The sequence below is a fragment of the Alnus glutinosa genome, chromosome 12 (assembly GCF_958979055.1).
Source record: "Alnus glutinosa chromosome 12, dhAlnGlut1.1, whole genome shotgun sequence".
NCBI classification, from domain to species: Eukaryota; Viridiplantae; Streptophyta; class Magnoliopsida; order Fagales; family Betulaceae; genus Alnus; species Alnus glutinosa.
The window spans coordinates 502,516-517,195 of NC_084897.1; the positions used below are offsets into that span (position 1 = coordinate 502,516).

A 14,680-nucleotide genomic window follows, 5' to 3' on the forward strand; every position below is an offset into this window, starting at 1 on the left:
ATTGGAAGACAACACCTGGCAGGGCCTCGCGAGGAGAGGACCACCTTCGACTCAAGCAAAAACAAATAAAAAAGGGTAAGTCACTAGTTTTTGCACCCAAAAAAGAAAAAAAACCTTATTATAAAAATTCCTATACCTAATACCCTTTAAAACTCTAACATGATGTATAAAAATTCTCTATTAGTAATATGTGTTTGGTGTCATTCTTTTACACATTTATTTTATAAATTCACCATTAAATTTGTAAGAAGAATGATAAAAATCATTATACATCTCATCTTTCACCCATCTCTGTCCGTGGATGAGTGAATCTATCATTGGATTTGTGAGACTCAAATGTGGGTCTCACAAATTCAATAATGAATTGCAAAAAGGGATGGAGAATGATATCTAACATGACTCAAACTCTAAACTGACATTTGGTTCACCTAATTCAATAGTAGGTTTAAATATATCTTTTATAGGGATAAACAAGAAATGTGAAAGACAATAAAATTAAACATTTCTCTCACCTATATAACCTTATCATACCATAGGACCAAAGAAATAGTGTAATAATACTCGTGCATTATGAATATGAACAACTATTATTTTTGACATTTCCTGGAAAAGCCTCCCTCAAATAGATAAAGGAAATGCCTCAAAGAGAGAGTAGTTGCATTACCTGCCTCTCTCGTGAATTATTTATGAGCAACCTGCGAGTAGGTTATTGACCCGATACATGCAGCACCCCCACAGCACTGCTGCTGCTGCTTCTCCTTCTCCACCTGCCCCCTCTTGTCAAAGGCAACACGTCAATTATTTTAAATAAAAATTAAATATGAAATATCTTGATCAATGAAATACTCGTTAAAAAAATAATAAAATAAATCATCACTTGTTTTAAAAATTTAGGACGATAGAAAATATCTATTAATAAAGTCGCCCGTATTGATAAAGCCGAAGACAAAAAAGATCGGGATCAATAATGAGAAAGGATATATAGTTGAAAGTAGAAAGGGTATATGATTGAATATCGATCCAATCGTGTAAATTAAATCAACAATGATATTATGACATGAAATCTCAACAGATCATCGATTTGTATGAGACCACAAAGCCAATTAAACAATATTCGTGCATCTAAAAACTTATTAATTAATGCAGAAGTCAATAGGCATGACTAAGCCTCATCTGACGATCGAGTGCCTTTTGTATTCGCCACCTTTAATTTATCTAATTAATGCTCACAATTTAAGGTACCATCTGAGGATTAAGTGAAGTCTTCTGGAGAAGGAGTCAATTATATTAATGACTGCTTGCCCAGATGTGCCCTGGAAAGCATAGTATTCAATACTTGATAAAATTGATAATGATTATGCCTATGAAAAACAAGTAATTAACCCATTTGGTCAAGCAATTAGGCATTAATTTATAGCATAATGGAAACAGGAAACAGGATAAGAGACAATCATCGCCGGCCATCAAATCTAGTTGGAAATCTCTTCCACTAAGCCAGTTAAGTCAGATAAGATCGAGCATTCACATACGGTTCTACAAAGTACAAACCCTTTTTTTTTTTTTTTTTTAAATAAATAAATTGAAGAATTACACCCTAAAAAATAAAAATGCAACATTAATATTTTAAAATTTTAGCCTAGCTAGATAGCTAGCTAGGGCCATCCATCGGTAGAAACTAATTTGCAGAAAAGGAGGCAATGAAAGTGGCATGCATGCCATGCATCCTCTAACAGCTTAGAGGATTTTTGAGTAATTTTAAAATTGTTGTTGAACTTCTAATTAATCATTATGATAAAATATTAATTTTAAAAATTAATCATTATCAAAAATATATAATAATAACATGAATATGACGTGTAGAATTATGAGTTAATTTTTATTACCAATTTTTCACTCACATTTCTCGCACGACGTCATACGAGAAAAACCTCGTTTTCCACACTTACGTAGAAAGAACATTTACAACATGCTGTTTTGTTGAAATAAGCTGTGGACGAAGCGTTACTCCATATTTTATTAGAATGAGCCGGAGGGGCACGCCCTCTGTAGGCGTCCCTCCAACTAATATACTTTGACTGCTATATCTTTAAGTGTTTAATAAAGTCTAGTTCGTTACAGTTTTGAATAGTAATTTAAGTGCACTCCTCATAATTAAATGATTCGACTGCCCGTGAACATAAAATTAAGCTTAATTATTAAACGAGTCGAACTCGTATAAATTCGACTCAATTCTTATAAATTGAATAACTCTTAGATTGTTTAAAATTAAAGTTAATTTATCTAATTACTCGATTAATGAACTTACGAAAAAAAAAAATTACTTTATATATAAAATGAATAATTTAATTAAATAACTGGTAAAAAAAAATTAAATTTAATTAAAAAATAAACTAATTGAACTTCAATAAAATATCTATGTAAGTTAGTAATGTCCTCGAACTCAATCATTTTTTACGAAATTTCCAGAAGTAACCAGCTGGGCCCACCAAATTTGTCAATATATTGTAGCTTTTTGTACAAGTCAATCAATCCAACAACTAGGGTTGCTCAAATTCAAAAGAAAAAAAGAGAAAATGAAAGGTTTTGTGTTTTTTTCCTGGTTAAGTGCTGTGTCTCGGTGGCACTTAAATAACGATCGAGCATCTTCGACAAGCTTTTCATTTTAAAGTTTTTATTAAATTTGATGAATATCTTAAAAATATTAATTTTAATAAACTTTTTATAATTTTTTTTTATTTTATTTCTTATCAGAATTTTACCTCAAATTTAGCTCACATTACTTTCTTCTTATTTTTTTTCTTCATTTGTTGAGAGTGGTTGCTTAAAATTAATAAAAAATTAATATTTAATTAAAATAAAAAAAATATATTGGAAAAAATAAATATAACCCCCTCAAACTATCACCTCTTTGTCAATATACCCCATAAGCTACCAATTGTGTCAATGTCTCCCTAATGACAAAAATGTCAATGTCTCCCTAATGACAAAAATGCCCTTCATAAAATTATTAAAAATAAAATAGAAACTAAAAAAAATTATTAAAAATTATATAAAATAACAAAAATTTATTCCAAAAAAGTAGTTAAAAAATTAAAACTGTTTTTTATTTTTTATTTTAAAAAAATAATAATTTTCAGTTTTTTTCCCTTTTTTTTCTTTAAAAAAAAATTGTTCTTTTCGTTTTTTTAATTTAATAAAAACTGGTTTTTTTTCATGTGTTTTATTTTTTAAAAAATAAATAAATAAATTTCAGTTATTTTTTTTCTTTTCCTTTTTTTTTTCTTTAAAAAAAAATTGTTCTTTTTTCTTTTTCTATTTATTTTTTTTGTTTTTTATTTTTTTGTTTTAATTTTTTGAATTTATGAGGACATTTTTGTCTTAATAAAAAAGAATTAAGGTCATTTTTGTCTTTTTATTAGTCTTATGGGGACATTGACATTTTTTTGTAGTTTAGGGTGGGACATTGACACAATTGATAGTTATGAGAGGATATATTGATAATTGAAAGATAATTTGAGGGAGTTATGCGTACTTTTTCTAAAAATATTTATAGAATTAGTGTAAAAAATTTGTTAAAAGTAATAATTAAAATAATAAAAATAAATTTTTTGAGTAAAATTTAAAGAGCTCGTCGGAGATTGTACGATTTAGTTAAATAATATGACAAAAAACAGGCTTCGGGGGAGAAAAAACAGGGGGAAGTGGGGAACAGTGCTGACATTGGGGAGAGATAAAACAGATAATTGTCTCCCTCTTTTTACAAATATAATATAAAAACAATGAAAAGGCAAAAGTCACCATGCCAGAACACTACAACTCATTTACCCCGAATTGTATAAAGAAGACACCCCTGCTGTTGCGTCTGGGAAACACAATTCACAACACCTGGGAATGGCAATGGAGCACCAGTTGCATGTGCTGTTCTTGTGGGTGGCTTTGGTTGTGATCAGTGTTTCCGGTGCAAGAGGGATACAGTATATCTCAGCAGTGGGAGATCCAGGAATGAGAAGAGATGAATTGAGGGTGGCCCTTGAAGCTTGGAACTTTTGCAATGAAGTTGGGGAAGAAGCTCCTGGAATGGGGAGCCCAAGAGCTGCTGACTGTTTTGATCTTTCAGGTAAGTACCGCCTTAGAGGAAAACGTAAGAGTAAAGAAGGGTGATTTTTTTTCTTCATTTCTATGTGTTTTGCTTTTAATTCTTAAGTTTATCATTTTCCCTGTTTGATATCAGAAACTCAAATCTTTTCCCTTATATATGATCAAAATATCATGGCAATGGCCAATGGGCGCGTTCATTATTTGCTAATGTTTTGAATGCATGATTCGTTATTCACCCATGACATCATTTCTTTTCTTTTTTATGGTACTTGCTGATTGTTGTTTAGTTTTTTCTCTGTTTTCTAATTGGATGCTGAATATTGGTACAATGGGCAGATTTTTCTCCAAGACACAGGGTTTCAGAAGCTGATAACAAACTTGGGGTGGGTAAAACATTCCCGGGATTGGGCCCGGGAGCTGTAAATAATGCAGACCTTTATGCTGTACAGAAGGAGCTCTATCTGGGTTCTTTATGTGAAGTTGCAGATACACCAATTCCATGGCAATTTTGGATGATTATGCTGAAAAATGGTAACTATGACACTAAATCTGGCTTGTGTCCTGAGAATGGGAAAAAGGTACCTCCTTTTAGTCCGGGGAGGTTTCCTTGCTTTGGGGAGGGCTGTATGAATCAGCCCATATTGTATCATCAACATACACAATTATTAGATGGTGATACATTGAGAGGAAATTTCAATGGAACTTATGATTTAGGTTCTGATATTAGGGGTGGACTTGATGGAATCTCCTTCTTTGAGGTGGTTTGGGAGAAGAAAGTTGGTGTTGGGAGTTGGGTATTCAGTCATAAGATAAAAACTTCCAAGAAGTACCCATGGTTGATGTTGTACCTCAGAGCTGATGCAACCAAAGGATTCTCTGGAGGTTACCATTATGACACAAGAGGAATGCTCAAAACAGTAAGTATAACTTGTATAAGCTTCTTTTCTTTTCTAACTCATTAATTCATGATCCATGTGTAACTTTCTGTCAGTATAACTAGAGAGTCCCATAATTGGACTGCTAATTGACCTTCCTGCAATTTTTACCTAAACTGATTCTACATTGGGTCTAACTTTATAGTTCTGTCGAGGCATAAATAGTTTATCTGTCCATTGTCCTTTTGACCTGAATAGATTAGTTATTTGGTTTTTATGAATTAAAAATTCACACCTACTCATGGTCAAGCATAGAGCTTATTCAGTACAGAGACTCTAGACCATGAATAAGATTCCCTAAAGGTCATAATAGATCACATGAGCCTTGCATATGTAGTTTGCAAATACATGCATGAGTTAGTTTTTTTTTTTTCCTTTTTTCTTCTGTTAATGCTGAGCTCTGCAAACCGTGAGGTGGGCCGTCGTTTTACCCCCAACTAATCAACAACAAAAGGGGAAAAAAAGGTTTCTCATCTGTCACTTCACAAGCATCTTCATTGAAGTTGAAATAACAAATGCCTTTAAACTAACTAATCATCTTGAATGTGTTCCGCAAACTCTCATTCTAACTATGTCTTCTCTTGTATACTTCTAATATACTGGGGGTGCCTTGCGCTTTTTGTATACATCTTGATTACAAAAAAAAAAAAAACACTTTGTTGCACATGGTGGTTCTGAGTGTAATAATTATTAATTTAATACCACCTTGTAACCAGTTAGACACTTTGACTGCCCAAACCAGAGTTGACAGTTGTGTTTCTTAATTACTGAGGAAAAAAGCATTCAGCCTGCTGTCTTCCATGTGCTCCTTTTATGCCACAAGTAACAATTTCAGCTCTCTTTCAGCTACCAGAGTCACCTAATTTTAAGGTCAGGCTGACTTTGGATATCAAACAAGGAGGAGGGCCCAAGAGCCAGTTCTACCTAATAGATATTGGTAGCTGTTGGAAGAACAATGGTGATCCCTGTGATGGAGATGTGCTCACTGATGTAACCAGATACAGTGAGATGATCATCAACCCTGACACTCCAGCTTGGTGCAGTCCTAAAAGTTTGGGCAGTTGCCCACCATATCATATTACTCGAGACAACAAAAAGATCTACAGGAATGATACCACTCACTTCCCATACAAAGCTTATCACTACTACTGTGCTCCAGGTAATGCAAAACATTTGGAGCAACCTGTAAGCACTTGTGATCCTTACAGCAATCCTCAGGCTCAAGAGCTTGTTCAGCTGCTGCCTCACCCCATATGGGCTGAGTATGGCTATCCAACCAAGCAAGGGCAGGGATGGGTAGGTGATGCAAGAAAGTGGGAGCTTGATGTTGGTGGGTTATCAAGTAGACTCTACTTCTACCAGGTTAGTTAGTCATTTACTTCTATACATAATGAATCTATCTGATTGATTGATCGTTGTTAAATCATCACTTATTTTAAAAATTAATGACATTTGCTTTGATATCGTGTTAAATCAAGACATATCTCAGAAGTTTAAACCGATAAAAAATAGTAAATTTAATTATTTAATCAATATTTTAACAATAGCTTATATTTTTATTTTTGTTATAGGATCCTGGTACCCCTCCTGCTAGAAGAATATGGACATCCATAGATGCAGGTACTGAAATTTTTGTTAGTGACAAAGATGAAATCGCAGAATGGACTCTCAGTGGCTTCGACGTTTTGATCGACACATCCGCAAATTCATAAATAGTTTCCAACCTTTTCTTCCCATTGTTCTCTTACTTCCAAGTCAAGCAAAAGAAAATAAAAGGCCAAATTGTATTTAGAATGGAGTAGATATAGAGTGTGATAGGATGAGGAAGCAAAAAAAAAAAAAACCGATTAAAATTATACTGTCTGAGTTTCTCTACCGAAGAGAGAGCGGTTGTGTGACCAACCCGCGCTCGATGGACTCAAACACTCTAGGCTGCCTGAGGCAGGTCAATCCTACATCATGCTTTCTTACGTTATGGTGGATCCTCATCTACCGGGGCCGGAATTTCACATTCTTGAAACATAACAACACCCAATTCTCAATGCATTGTCAAATCAAAAGATCTTCAAGAATGACTCTTGTTTTTGTAACAAATTGGAAACTTATCCAAATGGAATTGTTGTAGCAGCTCTTACCCAACCGCCTGCAACTTTGACAATATTCATGTAGTTAGGAGAGGTCATGGTAGTTTCGTTATGCAAAAGAGTAGAATGGACCCTACCATGTGGGTTGGCACCGAACACTAACCAAAATTTCCGGCATATGGATCCTCTGTTTATGTATAAAGCATAAAAGCCAGAGAGATGTGACACCAAAAAGGTATGTACAGAAAAGTAAATTAAGTTTGGCCTGAAGTCCCTACCATTTAATAGGGGTTTGCAAAAAGCCGCCGGTCCGGCATCCAACCCGGTTTCGATCCAGGCAGGTAGAATGTAGAATATAGAAGTCAAAATTGGATAAGAAATTTTCACTAGTTTTGACCCGACCCAACCCGAGATATTAAAATCTTAGTAAGAAATCTATGAAATGATGCCATTTTTTACCCGAGATATTAAGCTTTACAAGGACACGTGATTTAACACGAAATCAAACATACTTTTAAAAAGTAAAAAAGATGGCATTTATTGACATTTGATAAATGCACTTCGGTCTAATAACTAACCGCGTCCCACATTAAACTAATCAAATATGTCACATTAATATTATTTAAAAATTAAAAAAATAAATAACAAAAATAATCTAGGAGGTGGCCGCTCGGTCAACCGCTCATATTTGATCAAAGAGAATAGTTTGACTACGGCCTAACTTTTTTTTAAAATATAATATTAGTATGGCATATTGAACACTTGGCAAATGTTGATAGGTTGACATGGCAAGTCGTTAGATTATTTTTTTTTCTTTTTTTAAAATACAACAGTTACCGATTACAACAAAAATTAAAAAAACACAAACACAGCAGGGCCTAGGCAACCTAAAATTTAAATTATGAACGTAAGTACGCGAGGGCAATGCTTCCGAAGATGCGAACCCTTTGACTTGAGGCACGGATGCCACAAAGCCGGAGTCACTAAAGAAGGTGATATCACAAGAGAATTGAGCCACAAAGACCCAATCACCAAAACAGAGATAAACATGGGGAGATGGTAACAACAAATAAACCCAAAAAAATAATAACATAAAAACAATAAAGTAAACAACATAGGTCTAGAGGAAGGTAGGGTGGGAGCCTTCCACGACGGTTCCCACCTCCCACTCCCCACGTGCCGCCAAGGAGAGGCCTCTCAGCAGTCGGATTTGCCGGCGAAGCCCAGAAACACCGGAGACGGTCAAGGTGGAAAGCGGGGAGAGCAAACATGGCATCTACGCGCCGGAGAGAGCAGACAGCTCTTTGGAACGTGTGTGCCATGCACGGGGGAGCAGATGCGGCGGAGTGAACGGCAACCGCCGGTGGAATCTGGAGACGCTGGTGAACCCGTTGATAAGGTGCGTGTCTTGTAATTGTTGTTGGAGGAGTGTAGATCTAGATCCGAAAAATTAAAACGAAACCCCTTGCCAAAATTACAAAAAAATTCGGTGGAAGGTGAAGGAAAAGATCATGAATAGCTGGTGTATAGACTCAAGCCACGAAAAAACAAGAAAAAAGCAAGTAAAATAGGTGGGTAGATGAAGCTTATGCCTTATCTCCAAAGGCTTGAAAAACTGTAAGGTTGCTAAATTTGTGAAGAGGTAAATGATGTAAAGTGACAAGGAAAGGTGGTTGTGTGCTGGGGTGGAAGGAGAAGGTATGAAAACGGAGATGGGTGGTGGGGAGGGAAGCACAGTGCTTCCCTCCCATGGCGGTTTGCACAAAAGAAATATCAGGAAAAGGGATAGAGGAGAGAGAACGGAGCGATTCTGTCCTCACCTTTAAGTTGATTATTTTTTAGATTATTAGATGTAACATGGATCGAAGGGCCAATTACATTTAGAGTTATGATATTAAAAAAGAAAAAAAAAAAAAAAAACACCTATAATACATACTTATCACACACCCCCACTCACATGAGATGGGACCTCTGTGGTGGGTCTCACTCACATGAATCTCACTCCATGTGAATAGAATGTATAATGTGCGTGTAATGTGAGTGTGTAAGTAACACTTCCCTTACATTTATGTTCACATATACCATCTACGTTACTTTTTAAAACTAAAAACTCTACTTAATTTCACGTTAAACCACATGTAATGAAAAAGTATTTAACCCTAAAAATTATTCAACTCCATTCACTAATCAAAGTAGCCAAGTTCATGTACTCGAAAAGAGTAATATATACACGTTCTTACTTTTTTTTACCTATTTTTTTACATTATAAATGACTTTTAAAATTATTATTAGATTAAAATTAAATAAAAATATATCACAAATTAAATAATAATTTTAAAAACCATAAAAAGATGTGCGGAAGTTATTTGTAGCATTACACTTACTAAAGTCGCCTACTTTCTCAGTAATTTTTCATATTTCTTTTTGGCCCCTACTAAAAACTCCCTTTTACAAATTGCCTTCAGAGTTTCAGTTCACTCAGAGGCTTTCGCCAAACCCTAAATCCCAAATTTTTTCAGAAACATCCAAACTCCAAATTATTTGTAATTAGGCCCACAAAAACCAAAATTTTACTTCCCACCTGTTTCTTCCCTCAGTTTTCTCAAAACCAACCTGGAAAACCCAGGTTTTGCTCGCCCAAATGATGCTCTCTAGCCTCTGAAAGCTAGGGTTTTCTTTCTTTCTTTTTGCTCACTTTCAACCTTGCCCAGTGTCATTAAGGGCAGCTAAATTGGCCGGGAACCGCGCCTCATAAATAAAGTGAAGGTCACTAGTTTGTATCGATCGCCCCTCCACTTGTATGGACATGTCAAAAACCTTGCTCAGTGGGTCAGGTTTGTTTCTCTTTATCCTTCTGTGTATACTTCTCTTTTGGACATTTGTTTCATATGCTGCTTAAGATGCGCTTGCAATGCAGCTTCAGATAAGAATAATTTCTTCTATGACAAGTTAATGGGAAATGAGTGTGCTTGTTCGGTAAAGTTGAATAAGAAACTGTGCAAGTGTTATATTACGTGATATTGCGATCATTACTATCAATGCCTAATGGCTTTGACACTTGAAATATGCAACACAAAACAGAAATTTTTTATTCTCGAAATTGGATCAACCCGAAGAATTCTTTTAAGGTCATAGTTTTTGCTGCGCAGCTGGCTAACCCCGTAACAAGTATAAGATTTCTAGAAGACCATTTAGTATTTTTTTTTGTTTGGGTTGAGTTGGATACTCTTAATATAATTTAGTTATGTTATTAGAACAAACTCCGAATGAATCAGGAAGAAAACCAGTTGCATAAGACTATAGGGTTTTTTTTTTTTTTTTTTTTTTGATAGCTAAGCTTTGCGTGCGATTCTTACACAGGTTAATTTGTCAGAAGCTGAATGTATAGTAGTCTGTCTGATCAATTTTTCTTAGCAGTTTTTTATTTAAAGTTTAATATTTGATAGGCATTCCTAAGTATTGTTATTGAGTAGTGTTTGTTTGAGCAGAGTTGAGTTCATTTGTTGGTTTCACTGCCAAACCATGAACCAGGAGAAAGCTTATTGTTATATGTCAATCAGGTGGGGAGGTTCTTGTTGAGTAGTGATGGTTTGTTGTCATACACAGGAGGAGATGCGCATGTAAACGATGGGAGTAACTTTGATGAATCGAAGTTGGAGATGGCACAGATGTGGAAGTACAACCCTGATTCCTTGATTATAATTGAGTACTTGCTTCGTGACAATTAGCGGATGTTCATCAAGAAATACCATGTTCTCCATGAAAGTTGTGCCTTGTTTTGTTCCTGCTAAGCTACCCATGGCATTCTTTTTTCTTTCCTTTTCTTTTTTTTCTTTTTTTTTCTAGAGCAATACAGGGGAACAAGGAAAAGTTACACAGGGGGGTCTTTCACACTGTTGATTCTAAAGGAAGAGAGAATGGGAGAGCTCACTCGGCCAGCAAATATGCACTTTCTATCCAAGGGAGGAGGCTCTCTCAAACTCCATTTTGGTAATGCTTCCAAACACTAGGTTAGAAGCAGCCCACTTTGCGATGTGGTACGCATGAAAATTGGCACTTCTAGAGGTTTTTGATGTGGTCCAGACTTGAACTTGTTGAAGCTTGAGCTGGATGTTGGTAATGATAGGTGAAATAGCCCAGTCACAGAAAAGATTTGCTCGATTGATTGCCAGGATTGTGGTTAAGGAATCACCTTCCAAAAAAAGCTTGCTACTGCCCTCCATAATGGCGATATTCACGGCCAACAAAGCTGCATAGGCCTCCTCTCTATTTTTTTTTTATAAGTAATATAATCGCATCCAAGGCTGGGAGTTTTTTTGTTTATGGCCAAAATAATAGCTCCATTTGAATCACTAAGAACAGCGATTGCCACAGCAAAAGAAGGGTGAATTACAATATCAAAGTTGACCTTAACTGCACCTGAGGGTGGGGGTTGCCAGCAGTTATTTCCCTGATGAGAATTTTTCCTAGCAAAAATGTGCGCTCTATCTATGTTAGAGATAAGCTTCAGTTTTTTATGGATGTCGGGGGTAATATTCTTGTGTAACAATTGATTCCTTGTAAACCAGATTTGATATAGGATGACAATTGCAGTGATGTGGAATTCAAAAATGTCTCGGTGGGGAAAGGCCAGATGTGCTTGAGGTCTTAGGATGGCTTGGATCCATGGGACCATGGAAGTGCTATGAAAAGCCGAGGTATCCAGTGGCCATTTCTGATGTCTCTAGATGATCCTTGAAAATGGACAGTCTAAGAAGATGTGCTGCTGTGTTTCAAGGGGGCCTTGGCAAATGGGGCACATCCATAACTCATTGTCAGTGGAGCCGAGGGGGCAAATTTTCCAATGTTTGCTCTGACCATAAGGAGTTCCATATGAATTTCCAGAACAAGGGTTTGTGCCTATGTTGGAGTTTTGGGCTCCAAAGATAATTCCAATCTACTGAGTCCATAGGAGGGGATCTGGTTTGATGGGGGTGGATGAGCATTTCATGTGCAGATTTAACAGAAAATTGTGCCGTGGAGATGGAGCCCAGATCCAGCGGTCAAAAGTAGGGGTTTGAGTAAGGTGGGTGCTGAGTATTTGTTGGGCTGAGTTGGAGTCAAAGAGGGTGTGAATAGGGGGGGCTAAGATGTTGAGGTTTGGAGGATTTAAGAGGGTCGGGCTAAGGATGAGATCCAAGGAAACGACCAAATATTGATGTGAAAGTCCATGGTGCATGGATCTTGGTGGCAAGCCAAGAAGTTTGCAGTTTACATCAGGGTTGTCATCTTCTTTCCCTTGATATCACAACTTCAAAGTCAAGGAAATGTAATTTGCCCATTGCTAGTTTTAGATTTTTCTTATTGCACTCAAACCATATCAGTGAGTTTGATTGTTTGAATGATATGGGGTAGGGAAAGATACAGAAATTGTTTTAAGCAATGAGTAATGTGTGGATCAAGATTCTCAAGTGTTTTGGAGTAGCTTCAAGGTAAAGTTCTTTAAATTCTAATTATTTTTAAATTAATTAATTTAAATTTTCTTATCTTAATATTTATTATCAGGATTATTTAATGATCAAAATTCTAGAAACTCCAACCTTCTAGTCAATTGGGTTCCAGAAACGACGGTGCAGTACCATAATTGGTTAGATGAGAGTACTAGGAGCAGGATGATAGTACACGTCATTCTTCTTGGAATTTGGTACACAAAAGAGGTAGTACACAGCGAGCTTTGTTCAACTCAAATTTGGTGTACTACTTCTCATGTACGTGTACGACAGCACCCTTTGTGTTTGTGGATGTGGTTGTTGCGTTATATATAGAGAATAGAACAAACAAAATGACAGCATCCTCAAAAACAGAGAAGCCCCTTGAATGGTGAAATTAAAGAAGGTTGGGGCAAGCTGAGATGGTGACAAATACGAGGTAAGGGTAAATATGGGGAGAAAGAGAGAGAGGAACAGCAAAGGGACAAACATAGACAGGGAACGGGCAGAGCATGGATGGAGCTATCGACGGGATAGGAGCCGGCCGTGGCTCTACTCATGCACTGCCTCTTCCCTGGCTGTGCCTCTCTTCTTTTTTTCTTCTCTCCCGTTATTTATTTATTTTATTGGGTCACCCACACACACACCATCACCCATATTCTGCCGTCTGTTATTCTTTATATTCATTTTATATCGTTGAAGAAATATATTTTAGGGATAGATATACAAAAGTTCCACAAATTATTAGTTATTTTTAAAGTAGCACTATGAACTTTTAAATGTACTAATATGACCCCATAAAGTCATAAACTATCAAAGAATACTAAAACAGCCCATTTTATAGAAATATTTTTATAATACTATTGTCACGTGCTATATATTCAATTAAAAAATAATAAAAATTAAAACAATTAAAAATTGAAAATATTAAAAAAAAAAAAAAACTACATATATGGAGGGGTGGCGTGATTTGGGCCAATGTGGCCGGCCACCCCCATTTTTGCCAATAGGGGTTCCTGGCCATCCCCATTTTGGCCAATGGGGTGGGCTGACCACACCCAAGCCCAATCTGGAATGGCGGAACTACTCCCAAGGGCCTTGGGTGTGGAATGGTCACCCCCGTTTGGCCTGAGCGTATTTTATTTTTGGCCTTTTACGGTGGCCGAATCACCCCATGGCCCATGAGGATAGTTCGGACACCCTTAGACCGGGCGTAAGGGGTGGCTGAAACTACCCCTATGCCAAATGGGGGTGGTGCAAAGGCTTTTAGGGTTGGTTGTGCCATCCCAAAGGCCTTTGGGAGTAATTCGGCCACTCCAGATCGGGTTTGGGGGTGGCTGGCAACCCTCCATTGGCCAAAATTTGGCTCAAAAGGGTTGCTCGAGCAGTCCCTTCATATTTTTATTTTTCAGTGTTTTTTTTAATATTTTTAATTTTTCTTCGATTTTTAAAGTATTTTTATTTTTATTATTTTTAATTGAATATATGATATGCGATAAGGGTATTATATGAATATTTTGACAAAATGTGCATTTTTGGCACTCTTTGGTAGTTTGGGGGTCATATTACTATACTTCTAAGTTCATAATGCTACTTTAAAAACGATCGGTAGTTTGGGTAGCTTTTTTATATTTGTTCCTATATTTTAAGTGGTTTTTCATCAGTCAATTCGAAAAAAAAAGTCACTTAAAATACATCACGTCAGCAGATATAAAATGAGTATAACATCAATAAATATAAAATAAATATGAAAAATAACATTACATATAGCATAAATGCTATTGAGTAATTCCCTTCTGATCTTTGAGGTGGCTTTATCCGCAGCAAAAAGGCTTTTTATTTTTTTTATTTGTTTCTTTTTTTTTTTCAAAATGGGTGGGACCGTGGGTGGTGAGGAATCACAACTAAAACGACAAGACAATATGGATCATAATAGCTGACCAAGAAGATCGAGGTACATTCTACTTGGGCAAACTGCCAAGAAGTTCAAGAGGAAAGACACAGCATGTAAAATGATATTGCCAGTCTGCCATAGACTTCTCTCTCTGCTCCAGCTGTCTGCCGTGACTCTATTGGGAAAATTATCCAGGCAAGA

The 14,680-nt window shown here is 36.2% G+C and overlaps 1 protein-coding gene and 1 long non-coding RNA gene across 2 annotated transcripts; both read left to right on the top strand.

The window, feature by feature from the left end:
* Window positions 1–3,803: 3,803 nt before the first annotated feature.
* Window positions 3,804–7,172, top strand: LOC133852495 (uncharacterized). The gene is made up of 4 exons (XM_062289262.1): window positions 3,804–4,117; window positions 4,435–5,015; window positions 5,880–6,395; window positions 6,605–7,172. Exons 1-4 carry the CDS (start codon window positions 3,892–3,894, stop codon window positions 6,743–6,745), a joined length of 1,464 nt encoding a protein of 487 aa, XP_062145246.1. The 5' UTR covers window positions 3,804–3,891; the 3' UTR covers window positions 6,746–7,172.
* Window positions 7,173–9,534: 2,362 nt separating this feature from the next.
* LOC133851096 (uncharacterized) lies at window positions 9,535–12,567 on the top strand. The gene is made up of 2 exons (XR_009895739.1): window positions 9,535–9,951; window positions 10,724–12,567. It is a non-coding gene; the product is annotated as an uncharacterized LOC133851096 (long non-coding RNA).
* Window positions 12,568–14,680: the final 2,113 nt, after the last annotated feature.